Source organism: Phalacrocorax aristotelis, chromosome 1 (genome assembly GCF_949628215.1).
Source record: "Phalacrocorax aristotelis chromosome 1, bGulAri2.1, whole genome shotgun sequence".
Lineage (NCBI taxonomy): Eukaryota > Metazoa > Chordata > Aves > Suliformes > Phalacrocoracidae > Phalacrocorax > Phalacrocorax aristotelis.
In genome coordinates, this window is record NC_134276.1 from 152,035,957 (window position 1) to 152,056,458 (window position 20,502).

Sequence of the window (20,502 nt, forward strand, 5' to 3'; positions counted from 1 at the left end):
TTCCCTCCCCCTCCCCCCGACTGATAATTACTCTTTTCCCTGAATTTTATTGTGAATAATCAATAAAGTCCTTGCCTCCATCAAAACAGATAAGAGACAGTTTTTCCTTCTAATTTTCCTCTTCTGAAACGAAGACCCAGCAAGGTTGTTGGCATCTTTCACAAATTAAAAGAAACTGTATTTAATTCCATATTTTTTCGTACTAGTACAACCGAAGTGCAACCATAGTTAGTTTCAAAATACAAACTTCATGCTTAATAATGCCTTATTCTACATCTGATTTGCAAAAACAAGGGATTCATAGGTCACAAATGGAGAGGTTTGAGCAGACTTTCAGCCCCCAGCCTGAAGAGAAGACCTACAGCAAACATGCTGCCTACAAAAGCTTTAAACAGAGGGAAAAACTGCATTACCCACAAGGCAAAAGAATGATACTTTCTTAGGACAACCAAACCTAACTTTGAGAAAGGAAACTAAAAAAAAAGAAATAAAGTAACACAACCACAACATATTTCAGTGGAACATTTTTGTTTTAAGCCACTCCATGATCAGGTGTGGCGGGTAGCGAGAATTCATAAGGCAAAGCGTAACATCGCCAGATGCTGCGAGTCCTGTCACACTTGGAAAGCAAACACAATAGCAGCGTTTCAACAGCCCAAGTGCAAACCTTGTCTTTCAGGGCTCAGTTTGGCCAGTATCTGAATTTCAGCACGGATGTTTGGGAATGTGGAATGCATTTACAAGACTCCCTTCTGCACTGCAGCTTCCTGGACATTCACATTCTGGAAATTGCTTAAAAGAATAGCAACAAAAAAATCTGCATTTCAAAGCTCTGCAGTTGAGAGAGAAATGTGCGTTCCAGCATTTCCAAGCCAAGTAAAGGATTAAGCTTTAATGCACTAGTTGGAAAAGAATATTGGGATAACTGAATTAGAAATGTGAAGGTGGATTTACTACTCTTCTTCTTTAGATTAAGTTGAAGATTAAGTTTCTAATCAGGGAAGGATCTATTAATCTTGGAAAGCATACAGGGAGGATAGGAGAAGCATTAGACATGCTAACAGAATCATAGAATATTCTAAGGATCAGAGTCTAACTCCTGGTTTGGTTTTTTAAACCAAATATTAAATCTCAACAGCTACTTCACATTAAAAAAAAAGGAAGTAACACTCATCACAGAAATGGAACCAACCACCTGAAGTCATATTTGATGAGATCAGCATCCTCATGGTTTTGAGCAAATGATTACTTGTATCAGCCTGTGAAAACCTAAAGCCACATAACTTAGTCCTGAGAGTCAGCTGTCCTTCGCTTAATACATGCTGTGATTACCAGTTCACAGAGGAGACAAGGACCAGCTCAGAAAGCATCAGTCATTAATGAGGTAGGTAGTTACAGCTGAGTCCTTCACTCTTGAGAACAGCCTGCAAGTTTCCACTGAATGTCCAAAAATGTGCCTGGAAGTCAAAGATATAAGAGAGAAACTGTTCAATTAGATTAACTCTGGGGAAATACCTACAATAATCTGAGTATCATCTATCTTCAGGTGCCGTGATGTGTTTTGTTTTCAGTTTTTGGTTGTTTTGTTTTTTCTTTGTTTGGGGTTTTTTTTATTTCCTAGGTGACTAAAATACCATTCTGTGTCAAACTAACCGAGATTTACTGCAAGGAAAATGACCTGGCAAGCCATTAAGGTTTTTCTGTTTCTCAGCAACTTTTAATTCCTTGACACTGGTTTACAGGGCTTTCAGAGAAAGCCAATGAACACGGGCACGCTGCTATTTCAAACGCTGGTTTAATGAGACTGCCATGAACTGTGAATAGAAAGGCAGTCCTGTGAAGTAAAGGGAATGAACAGAGTCTCCTGTGAGTCAGCTCTGGGACACACAGACTGCACCTACAGACTGGGGATTTCCAATTAGCGACACAGGGAACAGAAGAGGCAGACCGTACAATGAAGTGACTGCAACTACAGGGCTTAAATGCAACTCCTATTAATGAGAGAAAAAACCCTGCTCCCTCTGCACATGAATGAATTAGCAATCAAGGTCTTTCAGAAGATGGGGAAAAAAACCCAAAACAAAACCAGCCGTTAACTTTTCCTCCTGATTCTGTTTGGCGCAGTGTGGTTCTTTGTCCCAGGCATAGGTTCCACTTAGGAATGCACAAAAATGGATTTTTACGGACAAAATGAAAGTCTAAAGGTTCTTTAGAAGACTAAAAAGTCTCATCCCCCGTTCCCCCCCGCCCCCCCCCCCCAAAAAAGAGCACCAAACGCTAAAACATGTTAAGTCATCGTCCACTAAGAAATATAACATCAGACTCAACCTCGCCGCTTTCTTCCGACATTTAATGTGCTTGAAGCCAAACTACTTCAGTTTATCTGCTGCTTACTGAAATAAACAGGGCCTCTTGATACTGTCACATATTAATAGTCCAGGGAATATTATTTACTTTCTACTTTCTTTTCAGAAGGATTTAAAAAGAGAGAGAGAGATATGTTTTTCTGTACTGCAAGACAAAAAAACCCACACTATCCAGAAAAGCAGCTAAAATGATCCAATGAAGGAAGTCAAACTTAAAACTAAGCCTCTTCTATCCAAACAAGTGCGTGCACAAGTGCCTGCTCTTCCATACACAAATAAGCCAAAAGCGCAAGCGACTGTGGCTCTGCGCCACACCAAGCACCAGAGCAGAGCAGGCTCCTGGCTTTTGCCTGGCTCTCCATGCTCCCTCCTCCTCAAACTCAGCCAATAAGCACAGGCAAAACTCCCAAGTTAGGTACAGGGTGGAGAAGAGCCAAACCCCTAAAGCTGGAGAAAAGGGGTCAAAAAGAAACTGGGCTTTGCAGCCGAGGGAGCGGAAACCCATTGAGCAGGGAGGAGGAGATAAGCAAAGAGACACAGAATGCTGATAGCTGGAAAACCCCAGAGGTTCCTTGGCCCCTAGCTAGGCAAAGCTCCCACAGCAGGAGATGGAACCTGAAAGACAGGAGTGGGGAGCACATGGAGGATGCTATACACAGTACAAGGACATAGGTGGGGGCGGTTGAATTGGCTGGGCAAGGACTTTGGGGCTAGGCCTATAGGCAGGACCCTGGGAAAGGGAGTTTATCACAGTAGCTTTTGAGGAAAGCAACAAGAGCCAAAAGGCAAAGCCTGAGGAGCGAAGATTGGAAGCAATTAAATTACTATGGAGAAGCAAGCAAGGGAAGAGATGAGTGCAGGCTGGAGTAGACGAGGCAGGACAACAAACTGGGGAGAGAGGAAGGAAGGGGCTGCCACATGAAGCTGCACATGCCAGGGTTTATTCCTTTCTGAGTCTGGAAGGGAACATCATGTCATTGTGCCTTCTGTGTCAGAAAATATCTAAGAGGAAAAGTCCCCCACCTCTTAATACTGACTCCTACAGAGCACAATTTACTGCTGCGACCAGCACCAGCTGGCACTAGCACTGCTTGCTCAAGTGGCAGACGTTGATGCACTGGATCCAAAGGTTTAAATCCAACTGTTCACACCCACACGGCTCCCCACTGCAAAATTTCTGGCTGTTCACTTTACTTGTTTTGAAAAGCAAGGAAATTACACATCCAGAAACTATGCTAAAAGTACTTTAAAAGATTACTGACTGAAGCAACAAACTGTGAGGAAATACCAGCTCTTGGTAGTTTGTACACAGAGAAATTATCAAGAAGTTGTTAATCTGTCTCAGAGCAGGACTTGAATAACACGAAGTAAATAGGGCATGGGGCCATGCTCTGGACAAGGAAGAAACAAAATATTGAATAGTTGCTCATTAAGTGAGCACCATCCGTTCTGGGCAATGAATAGAGCAGGGATCATGCAGAAAAAATGGTATGTGATAGTGTAATTAAAGACTGTCATAATATAAACACACAACAGGGCCAAAATTAAATCAGGCCTTTCTTACCTGGTAAGTGCATAATTTTGCAGCCTAATGATGTCTAAACATGTCTTTTTGTGTGTGCATGCACCATTAGTCATCACCATACTAAAGCGGTGCTGTTTTTAAATAAACTTTAGTTAGCAAGCAATGAGTTCTGTTACTTAGATTTCAAAGATTAAGACACATAATGCCACAAGCATGTGTAACAGAGACAGTCTTTGGCTTTTTGCGGGGGGAGTCTTAAAAAGCCACCACATTGCTCAAACGGAGGTGGGAAAGAAGCATGCATTGCTGTGCCTCATCTTCCAGCAGAGCATGGGAAGAGAGAGATATAATTATTTTCCCAAGATTACTACAAGGGTTCTCTGGAAGACAGTCACAGGTCAGAGTGCGTAAATCCTTGGCTGAATCCAAGGTTTTAAGGATAGGGGCACCCACCTCTCACGTGTTTCTAGAGTAGCATTCTTCTGGTGGACCCAGGTACCATCTGAATATTAAAATAAATACCATCACTGACTGCAGGTGAAGGAGAAGATTCATATATTATTGCCAGCGAACATTTCCTAAAGACAGGACACAGGCACAGCAGTGGCTGGAGCTATTGCTCAGACTCACAATAGAAAAATGGTCTAAAGAACTGAGTTCAGAGAAGAGTAAACCACAGGCCAAATCCACCTCTGCAATACACCTCCCCAAAGGGGGCCAAACTTCATTCTTAGCTTAAGCTTACTAAAAAGCAAGAATGGCAGAACCTTAGCAAACCTGCTACAATTAAGAAAAGCTTCCAGCACCATAGAAGAAGCATCACACAGTTACCAGGATAACACTGACACTTATCTTAATCTTAAAACAGACGAAGGAAAGGAAAAGCCTAGGCTGGCTCCACTGCTTAATGCTGCAGGTTACTCATTTTGCTTTCCTAGAGAAGAAAACATTTTGTCTGCTAGACTCCCAGACCTTTTTCACCACAGGCTGAATCCCAAACCAGGCCACTGTCCTGCAATTTCTCCACTAACTATTGCTGTGCTATTTGCAAAGCCCTATATCCCTTCCTCGCTATTTTGCTGTTGCACCGCAATGACCTTTCAGGCCAGCGATAAGTATCCAGGTTTTTCTTTTGTTGTATGTTTGCCCCCAGCCAAAATAATAGATTGGTAACAGTTACCTTAGTGTTTTCTCAGAGGCGTGCAGTGCGATTTACCATTGTGCTTTGTGTATGAACACAACCACCATTGACTTCAGGGTGTGCAAGTGCAACAAACAACTTCAGTAAGTTTAAGGAATTTGTACCAAATCTAACACAAAGTGTTATAACACTTTTATTACGCAAGCAGTTCCATGTTCTGAGGCACACCTTCCTATAAATCTCCCTCTAACAAATTCAAGAAAAGGTGAAGTTTGCACACATGAAATCCCATATCTGGGAGACCAGTCACACTATTCTGCCTAAATCAGTTATGAATCTAGGAAGTAGCATTATACCGTGTGACAAGGGGAAGCATTAAAAACACAGCTGAGACTTCTGGTTTTTGAAGAGGAATTTCATGTTAAAGCAGAAATATGCTACACTGTCAAATCAGTTTAAAAAAAAAATCATTGCTACACAAGAATTGGAAATAGAAGCACCCAGTGAGGAAAAGCCAAATCAACACCAAGCAATTACTACGTAGACGCACATCATGTGTGCTGATGCTTTTCCTCCCCTCTCCCTCTGCTCTTCCTTCACGTTGGAGAACAGCATCTGTTTCAGCTCAAACACTGACCGTGCATGCTGCGCGGGGACTCAGAGAAGATATGTTATGACCTCAACATACTTTTCCTCATAGTATATCAATCTTAGGGCCAGTACAGCCATCCCTGGAATGCACCACATTCTGCAAGGCGTTTCCATTTTCTTTCCCCTACTACTGCAAAAGGAAACAACATTGCTGCTGGTTTAGTCATCAGATCACATTTACGACTGCTATAGCCTTAAGGTTTTCATTGAATTTTGGATCAATGGGATTTTCTGCCTGGATCCCACAATACTAACAGATCGTGAGCTCCCTCACTCTTTTGCATGTACACAGATTTAAAGTGATGCTGTTGGGTACAGCTCCAAGTACACCTGCTTCTTCTCTCATTCTGTCACTTGGCAAAAAATTAAAGACTAACACAAACAAAAAAAACACTCAAAAACCTCCAAAAACAAGAATCTAATGCAGCGATTTGTGTACCTTGAATATGGCAGCATTAAACGTCAGTCTATTGTCCATTCTAAGGAAAGAGTCTTACCAGCTAAATCATCACCCGCAGATGCAATAAAAATCCGATTCTAGGTCACCAAAGAGAAACAGAAATTTCAGTTTCAAGAGCATGCAAGCAATTGAGGCGTCTTGTTTGTCAAGCTTAGACTGTGAGTCCGCTACAGGATCTTTACAAAGCTCAACGCCATCAGGGTGATTAGGTGGTATGAGGGTGTCCATGGGCTGGGCAGCATTTAGCAATGCTGAGTGTGAGGCGTGTATGACTCATACATAGCCTTGGAATAAAAAAAAAAGTCAAAAAATAGATCTCAGTTTTCAGTGGGTTCAACAAATCAAGAAAAAAAATTAGTGACGCTAACTACGGACACAGCTTGCACAAGGGACTGTGACAACTTGTTGTTTTACATGTATCATCTTTGGTAAATATATTCACGGATCTAAGAGTATCGCTGTGTTGAGCAATGAGGTGTGAGCACTAATACTGCTTTTTACTAGGACACATAGATGTATACTGCACCGTCATAGTGAAAGCACTGAAGCTCTGGCCTTATTCCAAACAGAAGTACAAGCCTGGTATGAAAGTTCCTGTCCGCCCCTCTCCATTTGTGTCATACAGGAGGGCACATATGGTCCTGAGCCTCTTTCAGGTCTTAAAACTCAGGGAGATGGATCAAACTCGTAAGAGACCCTAGCTACCTTGTTTCAGTAGTATATGCCAGCATCCTCCAAAATTGCAATAAATTGTGGTGATAAAACCTACGATTTCATCCAGGCTAACTCATTCCTTACTCCTGAAGGCACCCAGGACTGCAACCCACACATTCACTGGATAGATGGAGATAAGAGCAAATTACAATAAAGAACAGAAATCTCTCTGCACCAAGACTTTACATAACTAGCTCCAGTTACTGCTAATTAGACGGAGTCCTTTAACCCCTCCACTACATTTTCCTGCCTTTTTCAGTTAGCTGTAGTAGCAAGATACATAATAAATTATTATTAAAGAGAAACCTAATTGATCACATTACAAGTACTTGAAAGTACAGATTAAACCATGCACAACTATTTTATTCTAATGAAGACCTTAGAACCAGCAGCCTGGTGCACTAAATAAGGTACCTGAAGCTACTTCACTATGCCCAACCTGCCCTCCAACTTTGGAGTTTCTGAAATATTTAAAAACCTTTTCCCCTCCCTTTTGCCATGGAAGAGACCTACAAAAGTCAGAGAAACATCGATTACTGAGGAAAAATTGTGTAATTTATTTTGTATATTTGACAGAAACTTCAAATTTTTTCCTTCTATCTTTTTTCATCTACAGCAAGGATTTACTTTTTTGTTTTAAAAAAAATTGTATTTTAATGGAGCAATTGAGTTGAGAGCTTCCTACTTCACGTCTTGTAATATGCCAATAGCACTAAGGAAAGACTGTGTACAGAAACTATTTCAACTACTTTAATCTGTCCTGTGAGAAGAGTCAGCAAATGGAAGTAAGGAGAAGACTGCAGTCATACTATCAGGTAGTGTTCCACAGACCTCCGTGTGACATGGGCATCATTTTGAGCTGCAATTTGTTTAATCTTGCTGTTCCACACTACTGCAAGCACAGTCCATGTGGTTGAGAATTGAGAGGATCTCTTGAAATTACAAATGCTGTAGCGGCACATTTATTTTTTATAGTGATTAGCAAACGTTGACATTGGACGAGCAGGCACTGGTCAAATTGCCCAGGCTTTATGAGGCTGTCATTCCATGCAACAAGAAGTTATTCCGCCTCATCCTGCCTTCAGAGGAAACAGGAATCCAGAGCAAGGGTAAAACTAGCAAAGATTGCCAACAGTGTTTTAGGGAAGTTTCTTTCAAAGCAGCATCCATTAACCCACCCCAGGCTTTCTCCCAGGGCTCTCGGGCACAGCTCTCACACATATGTGCAGCAGCATGCTCCCATCTCAGCCACCAGGACCAAGCCAGCTCTACTTCGGGCATCCCACAGTGAACCATCACACAACAGGTTGTTGCAAGTGTGTGTACACAGTCAGACACTTGAAAATAGAAGCTGAGCAGCTTACACGGTGAGAGCCCCCTTTTAAAAAGAAACCAGCAATGGTTTGCCATGTGCAGAAATCCTTTATAATACTTGAAGAAGCAGCTGCTGAAAAGCAAATGCCAACTGGCAGCATAGATCATTTCCTTCTGAAGCCATCCCACATGCACAGTCTCTCCAACACAACTTCTGCAGACTCTCCTGAAGATGCTGGAAAACCAAAGGCTTTCCCCTTGGTGTAAGAAAGGGACACTCCCAAAAGCAGGGGCAGAGGGAGGGCATCTGGAAAAAGTAAAAAGCAAAGGAGCGGGGAAAGGAGCAGTAGGAAGAAACAAACAGGGGTAAAAGAAACAAGGAACAAGATGGAGCAAGACAAGAACGTTTTTTATATTGATACCCTCCACCATACAATATGTCAGGGAAAATAGAAACAAATCCATGTACCAAAGAGAAGAAAAGCATTGAGAGAAATGTGGAGGGATCAAAAATCGGGAATAGCAGCCGCACCAGTGCCATGCTCAGGTTACGACTCCCCATGAGGTCCTAAACTTTACAGGCAAGATGTTTAACAAGGCTTGTGGACAGCCCATTCTGGCCTGGCATAACAGAGGAACCAGGGTCACCCATGCTTCCTAACTGTGCTACTCACTTGGGGATACAGAAGTAGTAATCAACTGAAACAAACAACTTTAGAAGCTGTTGGCCGGAAGAGTCCCCATGCTGGAGCAGCTAGCACTTAGCCACTCCAAAAAGCCCCAACTTCCTTACTGTTTTTGTGTCACAGATTCCCAAACAAAAGAGACAACATGATCAAACCCACTCCGTTCCTTGTTAAAAACAAAACCAAAAACCCAACCACCCCCAAGTCAGACCAACCAGGCAAAACACCTGCAGGGCAGAAGCTATCAAATAGGCTGAACAATTTAAAGTTCACGTAGAGGAAACAGACTCTGTGTTTTGAGGTTACAGATCTCATATAACACCTATTTGCCATCAATACTGATGCAGCCAGATGATTATTTTAATTAAAACACACCACCAAAAAACAAAAAACACAAAAAATACCCCAGCAACAACAACCAAACAGCAATATGTAATATATAACACCCAATGAGGGGTGTTATAGGGGGAATGAAACACTCCCTTTCCTAGGTTTCAGGAGTGGTGCATGGGGCTCATTCAGCTGCCAACTGTTAAATGATCAGAGAACTACAGCAGGTAATTCCTGCTCTATTTAAGGAACACAACACTTTCTCCAAGGAATATGTAGGGTGGGACAATTCATTATTACATGTCTCCAAATTAAATCATACTGTGAGTGTTTTGTAGCAACCAACCAAAAGTCAGCAACACAGGGCAAGCTGGGCAAGGGCTACCAGGGAGACTCTACGAAGATCAAGGTTAAACGAGAAAAACCCCACACTCTGGCACAGATTCATGGGGCAGCTGCTGAGTCACACCCCCTTACACACACTAACTCGGTGCTATTCCACAGGAATAATGGCAGCAAGCGCTGGTCCTGTGCCAGAGCATAGCCCCGAGTTACAGGGGAGCCCCTTCTTCCCCAGTGAGGTGCACAAGGAGCGTGACGAGAATGCTGGATGCAACCAGCGAAAATCCTTCTGTTACTGCCTGAGCACAGCTCTCACTGTTATAGGCACATTCTTAGGCATAAAGCAGAAGTGAGCATCACCTCTACTTTCACATATACGCATAAACATACATACACACACCCCCCTACATGTATGTATATCCACGTGCAGAACTTATACCTACAAATGTGTATATATAGATACACAGCAATATCACTTAATACGCTGCTCACACTGCACTCACCTCTCTTCAGGCATTATTGTATACATGCACATATTCCCCCTCTTCACATTCAAACTAGCATTACAGTTTTGGCTTTCTCCATGGACAAGCTAGGAAAGAGAGCATTGCCTACCAATATCATATTAGGATAGAAAGTCTCAGGACATGGAGAGTCCTCATATACTTTCTTCCCCAAGCAGAAGAAATGCACTTTTCAATTCCCTCCTTCTTCCCTTAACCCTCCTTCCACCTTCTCCTCTTTTCCCTCTCCAGTAGCACAAGAAAAATTACAACATGTTTCAGGATAAAAATGGCTAAAACGAAGCGAATGACTTGACATTTTAAGGTAGGATCAGCTGCAAACAAAACCACAGCTGAGCGGCAGGTAGCCAGCAGTACCTCCGAATGGCCCATATGGCTTTGCTGGGCACAGAAAGGCCACCGCTCCGCTGTTCCTCGGGTGATGCCGGGTGGCAGGAGCTCCAGGTGCCCCGGTGAGCAAAGCGATGCTTCCCATTCTCCCGGCCAGACGGAGGGATCTGCAGCGAGGCGGAGGGAGAAGCCATGGGCTGCCGGGCAAGTCTCTGGTGGATCCCCCCATTTCTCCTGATTATGCATGCACAGAAAAGGAGGGAGGGGGGGAAAGAGGAGAAAGGGGAAAGAAAAGGATTTAAGGATTTTTATTTTTCACGTTTACTTATCAAAAGGTCAAACATTATGAATACAGCACAGCATGGTATCTAACTACAACAGACTACACTTTATTTAATCCAAAATACAAAGTCTTTGTGTGCCGGGAGGGTAGGATTTATTAGCTCCTAACTAGAGCTAGGAGAAGAGACCCGACAGCAACAGAAGATGAGCATTCCCGTAGCAAGATGTTCTCTGGACCTCTGGTAAGATTGGAAGCACTGGGAGGAAGAACATGGTGCCATTCCTAATTTTTTGCTGCAGGAAATAATTGGTGTTCTGCCTCATTTAAACAGAAAACAAATCTGTACAGTTTGGAGGAAGGAGCAGGGGGGAATGAGTTTCAGCAGCGTGTAGAAGGCTGCTGGTTTTCTGCTGCCTCCTACAATAGTCAAATACAGTCATAAAATCATGAGCACTACAAACAGACAGAGAAGTGCACAATACATGCAACCAGAGCAAATACGAAAATGCAGCACATCTGGGCTACAGAGCTTCATTCCTGCAAGCTAAATAACTTCCACATCTGGGCAACTGGATGCCACTGGAGCAAAGAAATAACCTGAAGAGGCCATCGTAATGTGAACCTATGGGAAGTGGAAGATTGAGGGGAGGGGGAAGGTAGGAAGGCACGGATTTTTGGCCGATTCATTAATGTGTGTTACCTTCAGCCAGGCAGCTCCTGGACCACGCCTGGCAAACTGTAAATGCAAGTGTTAAAAAGCATGCCAGCTGTCAGCTCCCAGAAAACTCCTCGCTGGCTACTTGCCCACCAGTTACACCATTATGAATTACTATCCAGTCAAAATAGGAGAAAACCCTCTGCTGCTCCATCATACTACCTGCCCTCTGATTGCTATTACTGCTAGAAGGGCCAGAGGGAGGGCAGGTGGGCCTGAAACATAGTCCATCCCACGTTAGGACCTAGCGGAAGGGCTGAAGTGGGAGGGAAGCCAGGATGCTCCTGAAAAAGGAGAGTCCCTCTTCTCCTCCCTGCATTTACTGCATTGTGCCAGCTCTGACACTCCACAAGCCCTTCTGGGAGCTGACTTAATTCACTACTGCAGAACTATGAATTCAGTGTCCTTCTTTATAACCTAGATACACTAGCTCGTGCAGGGATATGAGAGGCTCCAGAGCCTGTGGGGCAGCACCGGCGGGGACACAAGAAGCGATGGCAGGAGCGAAACCCCCCATTCTTGGTGGCCGTAAGCTCTTACATTCACTCATCGATACATCTGCATCAGGTATGGTTTGGGAGAGAAATGGACAAAAAACAGCTTCTATCAAATAAAAGACTTCTGACTTTTAATGCAGATACAGAATAGCATAGTTATTTGTAACACTAAGTGGGTGAGGGATAAAAATCTCATTTTTCTCCAGTGACTGCTGAGAGCTGCTAATTTTTCCTATCATTCCAGAACTGGCTGGATATTTTCCCTCTTTTTTCATTCTGTAAGGACAGAATGGAACAAACCTGATTTTACTACTAAATATGATATGATATTTCTACAACCATGACATTGTGACTGAATAATCAAAGCAGACGTTGTGAATGGAAGGAGTTAATTCAGAGAAGTTTTAAGATGCTGATGCTTCAAGTCAGAACTCCCACAGAAAAAATAAATGTTAGTCTTGCCAGAGTGAAATGAGCATTTTAGAGACCAGTTCTTCACATCTGATCTATCTACCCAGCAAAAGTTATCAGGCAGCAACAAATTCACAAGAAAAAAAAAAAACCTACACAAAAAAAAAAGCCACCACAGAATGAAGCCTTCATGCCCTCCAAATTTGTCAAGATGTGTGCCACCTAATTCAGTGGGGCAAGTCCATCTCCCACAGTGCTGTATATAATAATATATATTTTGCGCACACAGGTGGCAACACTTGAAAAGCACAGTGAGCATAACAAGTTACTTACAGTTTGAGTCCATTGCAGGAGAGGGAAAAGAAGTCATAAACCAAGCACACCCCAAACACAGTGACTCCAGTTTCTTTCACCAGCATTGCACACGTCCCAAGGAATAAACTAAGCAGCAAAAAGAATGGGGAGGCAGTGGGAGGGAAATGTTCCCCAACATAAAGCTGATCCACGCTCCTGAAAAATAGATTTAACATAAATACTTTAACTTCTGTTATTTTCACGTTTACTACATTCACACGAATACTGATAAGACTTTTCCTGAGACACTTAAGAAACTAAGTTTCTTAAGATGCTGGTAATAAGTGACATAAACAATCTACACTGTTCACTGATAAACGAGGAAAGGTTTAGACACAGGGCAGGAAGGGAAAACACAAATACTGAGAGGCACACCAAGAATTTGAGCAGAGGAGGGAAAAAAGACAAGCAGAAAGATAAAGTGGACTTGAAACAGTCAGAGGAAGACAGAGTAAGTACAAAGACAAAAAGGGCAGAAAAACACCTGCTTTCTGTCATCTAGAACACACATGCTTAATTCTCCCTATGTGACAAAATGCACTACGCAAGCAAGAATTCCTCCATCCCACCCACGCTCCCCTGAGCCAAAGACGCGTCCTAATCATTAACAGGCTGGGAAGCAAGCCTGTATGAGAGGGAAGAAGGTAAGAAAGAACCAAAAATCAAACAAGCCTACTCCTGTGGGGTCACTACCAGTTTTACAGCTTTGAAATCTTCTGATGAAAACAGCGCTACGGATTTGTAGCAAACAGCCCAAGAAGGGTAGGAGCAGTTATTTCCATGTGGCTGTGACGACACAGTGCTATTCCTAAATGAAATCACAAAGCAAAAGGGGCAGAAACCCCACCCTGGTAAAGCTATTTCTTTATCTACACTTGTTCAGTCACAGTTTTAGGACACAGACCACCAAACAGTGCCAAGTTTTCATCTGAAAAGGATAACTAATGGTCTAGATACAATCCTTAACTCTCCCAGACCAGATATTTCAGAGTTCCACAGTCACAGCATATATTTCAAAGGCAGGCATGCACCCGTCCATTCTTCAACTCTACCTACAGACAGTTTGCCTTCAGTTGAAAACATTTTATTTTCATTTTTAACTCTACAAACCCTCCTCTGGTGTATGGTCAGCTGTAATGTCAATGGAAGAGGGGACCTGAAGTGTTGACTTCTCTTTTTATGCTTATTTGTTGTTATAAGCGTCACTTATTTGGCACCACGGCTGAAAGCAGGGGCCAGGGCACTTCCACACAGCAGTGCTGGGGGAAGTACCTCTGCCAACAACCACCGAAACCTGACAGGTTTCCCATTTGCCTCCTCCTCAGACTAGAGCATCTCATTGTATTATCACAACCGATAGCAAGGATCCATACCTATTATAGGAGAGAAAAGCCAACAGAAAGAGTAGACAGGCTAGGACATCCGCTCTGCCTACTATCCCTGTTACCTAAAAGGCAAAGAGACACACAGGTGTAAAAGCATGTATGTAAACAGGCATGTAGATTCAGTGACTGTTTCAACGATCCATGCTCACTGCTACTATTTTAAGCTTTTTATCTTTCAGTGTTATCCTCCCTCAATTTAGTGAAATGTTACTTGGTTAGTGTAGAATATGCTCAGTTTTGTCTGCTGCATTTCTCACTTGGCAAAACAAATGAGTAAGTCAACAGTTAAGTCATTCTTTTTGATTAAAATATTAATCAGTTGCATAAAGAAATGCCAATTTCAGGGATCTGTTTTAATTTGTATAATAAGGCTTAAATAAGAAACGCATCCAACTCCCAGAACTGAGATTTGTTAAAGAAAAAGACTAATAAAATAGCAACTCTTCAGAGAAGACTTCTTATATAGGAATGAGTTAATAATTAATATTTGAACGAACTTAATCACCAAAAAGTGACAGAGGGGTATGTAATTTATTCTCTTTCTGAATAATCTGAGTTTATGAGAGTTTCTTCGACATATTAATTATCTAAATCTTTTTATAAGAAAGGGAATACTGAAGAAGAATGTACAAACACTCTTTTTACTAACTATTTCAACATTCCATTTCATAAAGATCTAAAAATTGCCCATAGAGCAAATAAAAGGCCCTTTGAAATTTCTCCTCTTTTGAGATTACATAATTAAGCTATATTCAGCACTCTGGCATTTATTTTAACCTTTTTAAGTTCTGACCCAGACAAAAATAAATTCAAAGAGTGCCTCTTCTAAAACCTCCCTTATACTATAAAGCTGTATTATCAAAAGGAGCCTAGCTGATTAGTTCACACGAGACAGCACAGGGAGTAACTGTAAAGCTCGTGGCTTTTTGTTATTAAGGTAATCTCTCCTCAAAAGTTCTCAGCCATGGCAGCCGTTTCCCTCGCTCAGTTACAAAGGCTCGTAACGAGAGCGTGTGATGTCAGTGGCATCTCAGCTAACGAGTGCATTTCTTTTTTTTAAGTATGGATAGCTAGACATTGCATTTCCTTCTCGAAGACAGCAAGACTCATTTTATCTACAAAAGCACCTCCCCACGCTAACAGACTGCAATTTTAGCATAACTATGTCTTTAAATGTTTCCTTATAACGAACACCAAAACATCCAATATGAACTGTTGCTCTGTAAACTTACCATTACATTTATTAAGCTACAAGTTTTTTCTGAAGATGATGCTCCTAGCTTTTAACTGAAATCAATACCAAATAATCCATGGGTCGTATCACCTCTGTCTGAAGGAGATCGCTCAGAATGCATACTAATGCTCCCTTCATTTTTTCTCCCTTAAACTGATGACTATAGGAGATGACTGAAGGCATGCAACAATGTCCCAGCAGGACAGAGCAGCCTCACCAAGGTCTTTGGTTTCAGAAGACTCGACATTTTCATCAGCTGAATGACTGTTCATTTATCCCCGGCATCACTGATTAGGACCGCCAATTAGAATTTAGTGCCGGAGCAAGAAGATGGCAAGTACGAATACACTTTTTTCTTAATGACTTCTGCAAATTATTTCAAATATAGTATATTCCCACCTTTGTTCCTCCACAGCAAAAATCACAAGTACCATATTCTGTATGACTCAGAGGCTTCTTTAAAAAAAAATAATTTTAAAGTATGCATTTATTTTTAGCTTCTGTGTCACCATTTTTTTTGTGTGTGTCACATACTTACAGCCTCGGTGTGAATGGGATGCACAGCAAAGAACAGCGCCGTGACAAAAGCAAGTCGACAGTCCTTGAACACAGCTTTGTCACAAGTGTACATCAGCACAAGAGTCACTAGACAGTGTAAAATTACATTCACTGCATGGAAATAGAAGGGGTTCATACCAGCCAGCAAGATGTTTAACCTGTAAGGAAACAAATCAGAACCATTACCAGACTGGAGAGGTCTTCTAATAGCAGGACATCTTTCAAATACTCTAAACAATGCTTTTTGCCTGCTTTGCAGTCTTCTAGTGTAAGTGATATTAAACTAATTAGAGAAAATCACTCTTCCCCAATTTCTAAAATACACGGTTGAATTTGGCAACCTTCTTGACACCAAGTTGGGAGAGGCTTGTGCCTTCCCAGTACAGTTTACTGCAGTGAGACAATGTCTGTGCTTCCTTAGCAGCAAATAACACCATCCAAGATCAGAAGCATAGCACTTGTCCTTTTCCCCTGTTGGCACCTTCTGCGGTTGCCTCAGCCACGTAGCAGCTTTACAGTATGGGTAGTTATTTTCTACTATGGAGTAGATGCTTTCACTTGGGAACAGCGAAGACAGGGACTCGGTAAGGCACTGGAGCATCTTCTTGGTGTTACAGGCACATTTATTCCCATGTAACTTTCAAAGTATTTTCACATACTGAAGGTTAAGTATTTATTTAGCTTTACCGATATCAGGACTACACTCAGAAGCTGGTTTAATAGTTAGCATCATCTTTATAAGGACACTGATGTTAAAATAAGTTAGCTAACATCACCCAAGACTCAATGAGACAATTAGGATTCATTATTTGTGTCGATCATAAAAGCCAAATATAACAAGCTGTTATGACATTTGTTTTACAGCATGTATTAACACATTTTTCTGGTCACTGTTTTTTACAGCCAACTTGCTTAACAGCTGCCGGCAGGCTTTGCCTTACATGCAGTTGAAGATGGCTCGATTCTCTTTAGAATTAACTGCATCTGTACATTTGGACAAATATATATACACACACACACACGGTGTCACTATCTAGGGAAGACTCCATGTATGAACAAGGAATTTGGAAGTACTAATGTTAAAGGGCATTTTAAAAAAATAGACAAAGCACTCAGTGAAAACAAGACTCAATCTAAATATTTTGTATGTAGCTGTAAACATGCTAAAGGGGCAATAATCCTTCCTGTTGTTACTAACAGACTCCAGGTCTCCCATGACATACATGATGCAACAGCAAAGCCACTGAGTTGTTGCCACTATGCAAGCTACCTTAGGGTTTTTTTGTAAGACAGAGGAGGTGTGGTACGTCTGCAAGGGCCAGACAACATATGCTTTTTATAAATACTCTCTACATTCCTTACTCATAAGCAACGGAGTGCTCTCTGTCCTGGGCTGCATTTTCCAGGCCAATCTAACTTTACCAGACCAGGAGACTTACTTATGCATTCCTGCTCTGCTCTCACTGGAATGTTTGTGGAGTTAATAGCTGAAACCCAGAGAGTTTGGGAAAAGAGAGATTTTAGCATGACTTGACCTCTCTCTTTGAAGTATGGGTTGATGCAGCTACATTTTGACAAGACATCAGTCTGTGTGATTCGAGAATACATGAAGAGTTGGAGCTTTTTCTTTTTTTTTTTTTCCATTTCTCCTGCAAACCACTTTAGGGCAGCAGCATACATCACTTTCCCTCATTTCTACCAGCACAGAATGACAAACCACAACAAATATCAGTAATACACACCCAGAGTTTCAGCTGTAAATACGTGGGAACCCCCAGGCCTAAATCCTGTTTTCAGCATGCTGCAGGGAACAAGGGGCAGCACAGGGCCACCCTGCCCCAAAGCAGCCAAAGCTCCTGCTCAGAGGCACCTGCAGACGTGTGCAATGGCAGTGACCACCTGCAGGACCCGTTCTTCATACAAATAAATAATTTCTGCCTGTAAATCAGCCAGAGGGAGCACAGTCATCACGACTGCATCCCCCCAAATGCCAAAATAGGCTCTGGCAACCTGATCTCTGGGGAAAGCAGATGAAAGCAGGTGAGGACAGTGAGGACAAGTACTCAGTCTATCAGGTGATACGAACCCATGCACCAAAATGTGAGAGATTCATTTTTTTATTTATTTATTTGGCCAAGATATGAGGACCTATCACTAAAAACATGACATCCGACAACATTCTTGAAAGAAATCTTTCATTAGTCTCCATGGATCACATCTGATCACTTCCCATCCTGCAAAACAGGTCTGCTGGCAGGACAGGCAGAACCTTGTAGGGGATAGACCGTCCTGCCCCCATCAGGTCACTTATCCCAAAGGCAGTGTGTGCTCTTCATATCTGTTCTTGAGGCAAACATCAAGTCAAAAAGGCTTGTAAACTGCAAGTTACCTGATGCAAGTTATTGAAAACACTTACATAAAAGTATCAGCCTCACAGCTTGGCTATTCCCCTGTGTATTCTTTAGAAAAAAACAAAACAAAACAAAAACCAACAAAAAAGCAGAACAAAGCACACATGTAACAGCACCATGGTATTCAGATAAGCCTTCCATTAAACAGCAGCAGCTGACTGCAGGCATGCCTCGGTGTATGTTTTAAATACCATCTTTGGTCATCGATGAACACTAAATGTGAATGTGTGCAGGTGCTATATTCACACCAGTGGTTTTTGCTGCTAAAGCTCTTTGTCATAAGAAATTAGGCCACATGGCAATGAAGGAAACATTCTTTTGTCCTGAACCAATCCCAGCAGAATGATTTTGAAACGTTAGCAGTGGTTCAGTTTGTTGTATGTCAAACAGGTGAGCAAATCTGGGGCTCCAAACAGCTCTAATCCAAACTATAAGAACTTTACAAAAGCTCCCCATCACACTCATCTACCTACGGGGGAAAAAAAGGCAGCCTACTATGGAAAGCCGTATTTGTTCCACTGCAGAGCAACTACAAAGCAAATTCTGGGCAAAGGAGCAAGAAGGCATAGGTAAATCAACAAAAATAGCTTCTCCCTTCTTAAACTTTAACACCCTTACAAAGATTCAGTCTTTTCTTTGTTTACTGGCAGCAGTACTACCATGCAGTTGTACAGTTGTTATACACAGTATACAGCTCAGCAGACAAAGTAGAACAGAGATAGGAATCTCAAAATTAAGAAGTGGTGTTTCTCCAAAATTTCATTCATGAACAGAAGCTCTGACACAGTAACTCTGTTATGGGAGGGGAGGTTTGTCCTTATGTTTCCATATCTAAACTAGCTCACCACCATCTCAGACAAGGAGGCTTTTCCTCAGGGGAGATGCCCACAAAACACTCTGAGAAGAGCTCTGCATTGCTTCGACACCTCTGCTGTAAGAGCCCTTGGAGGCAAAGAGTGTGCTAAGCCTTCTGAGACATGGTGAATGGTAGTTCAAATGCAAAGGTCCTCAAAAGGCCCAGGGGAAAGGAGAGGAAGAAGCAGTCTCTCGATACTCTTGATACTTGACATTGTCAGTTGTCTTCTAACAGAGCTCATCAGCATCACGCAAGCCACCACCAAAATAAAAGTTCATTACACATATCCCAACATTGATCACATGGCCCACCAGGGTGGAGAAGGCTGCACTGTAACACGTATTCAAGCCAAGACTCTTGTCCCAACACCAGTCTCTGTGTCCAAGTGTTGCAGCCTGTGTGATTTAGAGTGTCATACCCAAGGCAGAGCACTGCCAAAACTGCTTGCCCAAGCAGAAGGTACACCAAAATAAGAGGCATATGCCCTAACAAAGAAACCCCTTGATTTGTTAAGGCTAGTGGATGTTTTCCAGGAACGACAGTGTACCTGGAACACCCACCTACAACAGCGTTTTCGTTCCTCCACCGTCCGCTCCAGGAAAAGGGATTACATAGCTCTGCTCTCAGAAAAAGACTTTCACAGGCATCAGCTGTTGAAGGTACACTGAGTAAAGCTTATAAAAGAGCTCTCCAGAAGCAAGCAAATCACTCTTGCTCTTAAAAGAAAAAGCAACATCTACCAATACCCACAGTTAACTACTTGCCCTCCCTCCCTCTCCCCGGCACAGCTGCCTCATTCAAAGAACAGCACTTGTAGAGCAGGGACCATGCAACACGCTACCCTCAAGCCACGGGCACTTACTCCTCTTCTAGATCAGCCGTCAAGCAGAAGCGTACCTCCTTGGACAAGCAATTCCGCATACAGAGGGCCTCGAAATTGAGTAGGATTCGGTGACTTCGTCCTCACAGACCCAGAACCAGAGGGGTCTATGCTGCAAGAATACAAGCTCACCGAAAAATCCCATACTTATCCATTTACGGTACATAATCACCAGCACCCCCAGGCTCTAATATAGAGCTTTTTATCCACTTGTACACATGAAGATTCATTCAACCTTTTTTTAAAGCCTCTTATGATTTAATAATATTGTAATCCATAATTGGAAAGTTTCTCTTTTTATAGACTTCATTATTATCCCTGGGCAGCTCTTGTTTAGTTTAATCTGTTTTATTATTTTCAAAAGACTAACAAAAAACACAACATGTTATGAAATAGAAATGCACAGGATAATAATGGTAATTTGTTATAGCAAGTAACACTTAATGGAAAGTCTCAGAGCATCCCACACCTCATAAAACCCCCACAGTTTTTAAAGAGGAAAGCTCACATGCAGATTTATATAAATTAATCTAAC

The 20,502-nt window shown here is 42.2% G+C and overlaps 1 protein-coding gene across 2 annotated transcripts in view; it reads right to left on the reverse strand.

Moving 5' to 3' along the window:
* The window catches only part of TMTC1 (transmembrane O-mannosyltransferase targeting cadherins 1), a 147,723-nt gene that overhangs the window by 118,478 nt on the left and 8,743 nt on the right, over positions 1-20,502 (reverse strand). For both annotated transcript variants that reach the window (XM_075116359.1, XM_075116349.1), the window contains exons 2-5: positions 15,801-15,978; positions 14,017-14,090; positions 12,623-12,799; positions 10,411-10,617 (exon numbers count right to left, since the gene is read on the reverse strand). In XM_075116359.1, coding sequence (XP_074972460.1) covers positions 10,411-10,617; positions 12,623-12,799; positions 14,017-14,090; positions 15,801-15,978 — 636 coding nt within the window. The remainder of the gene's footprint in view (positions 1-10,410; positions 10,618-12,622; positions 12,800-14,016; positions 14,091-15,800; positions 15,979-20,502) is intronic.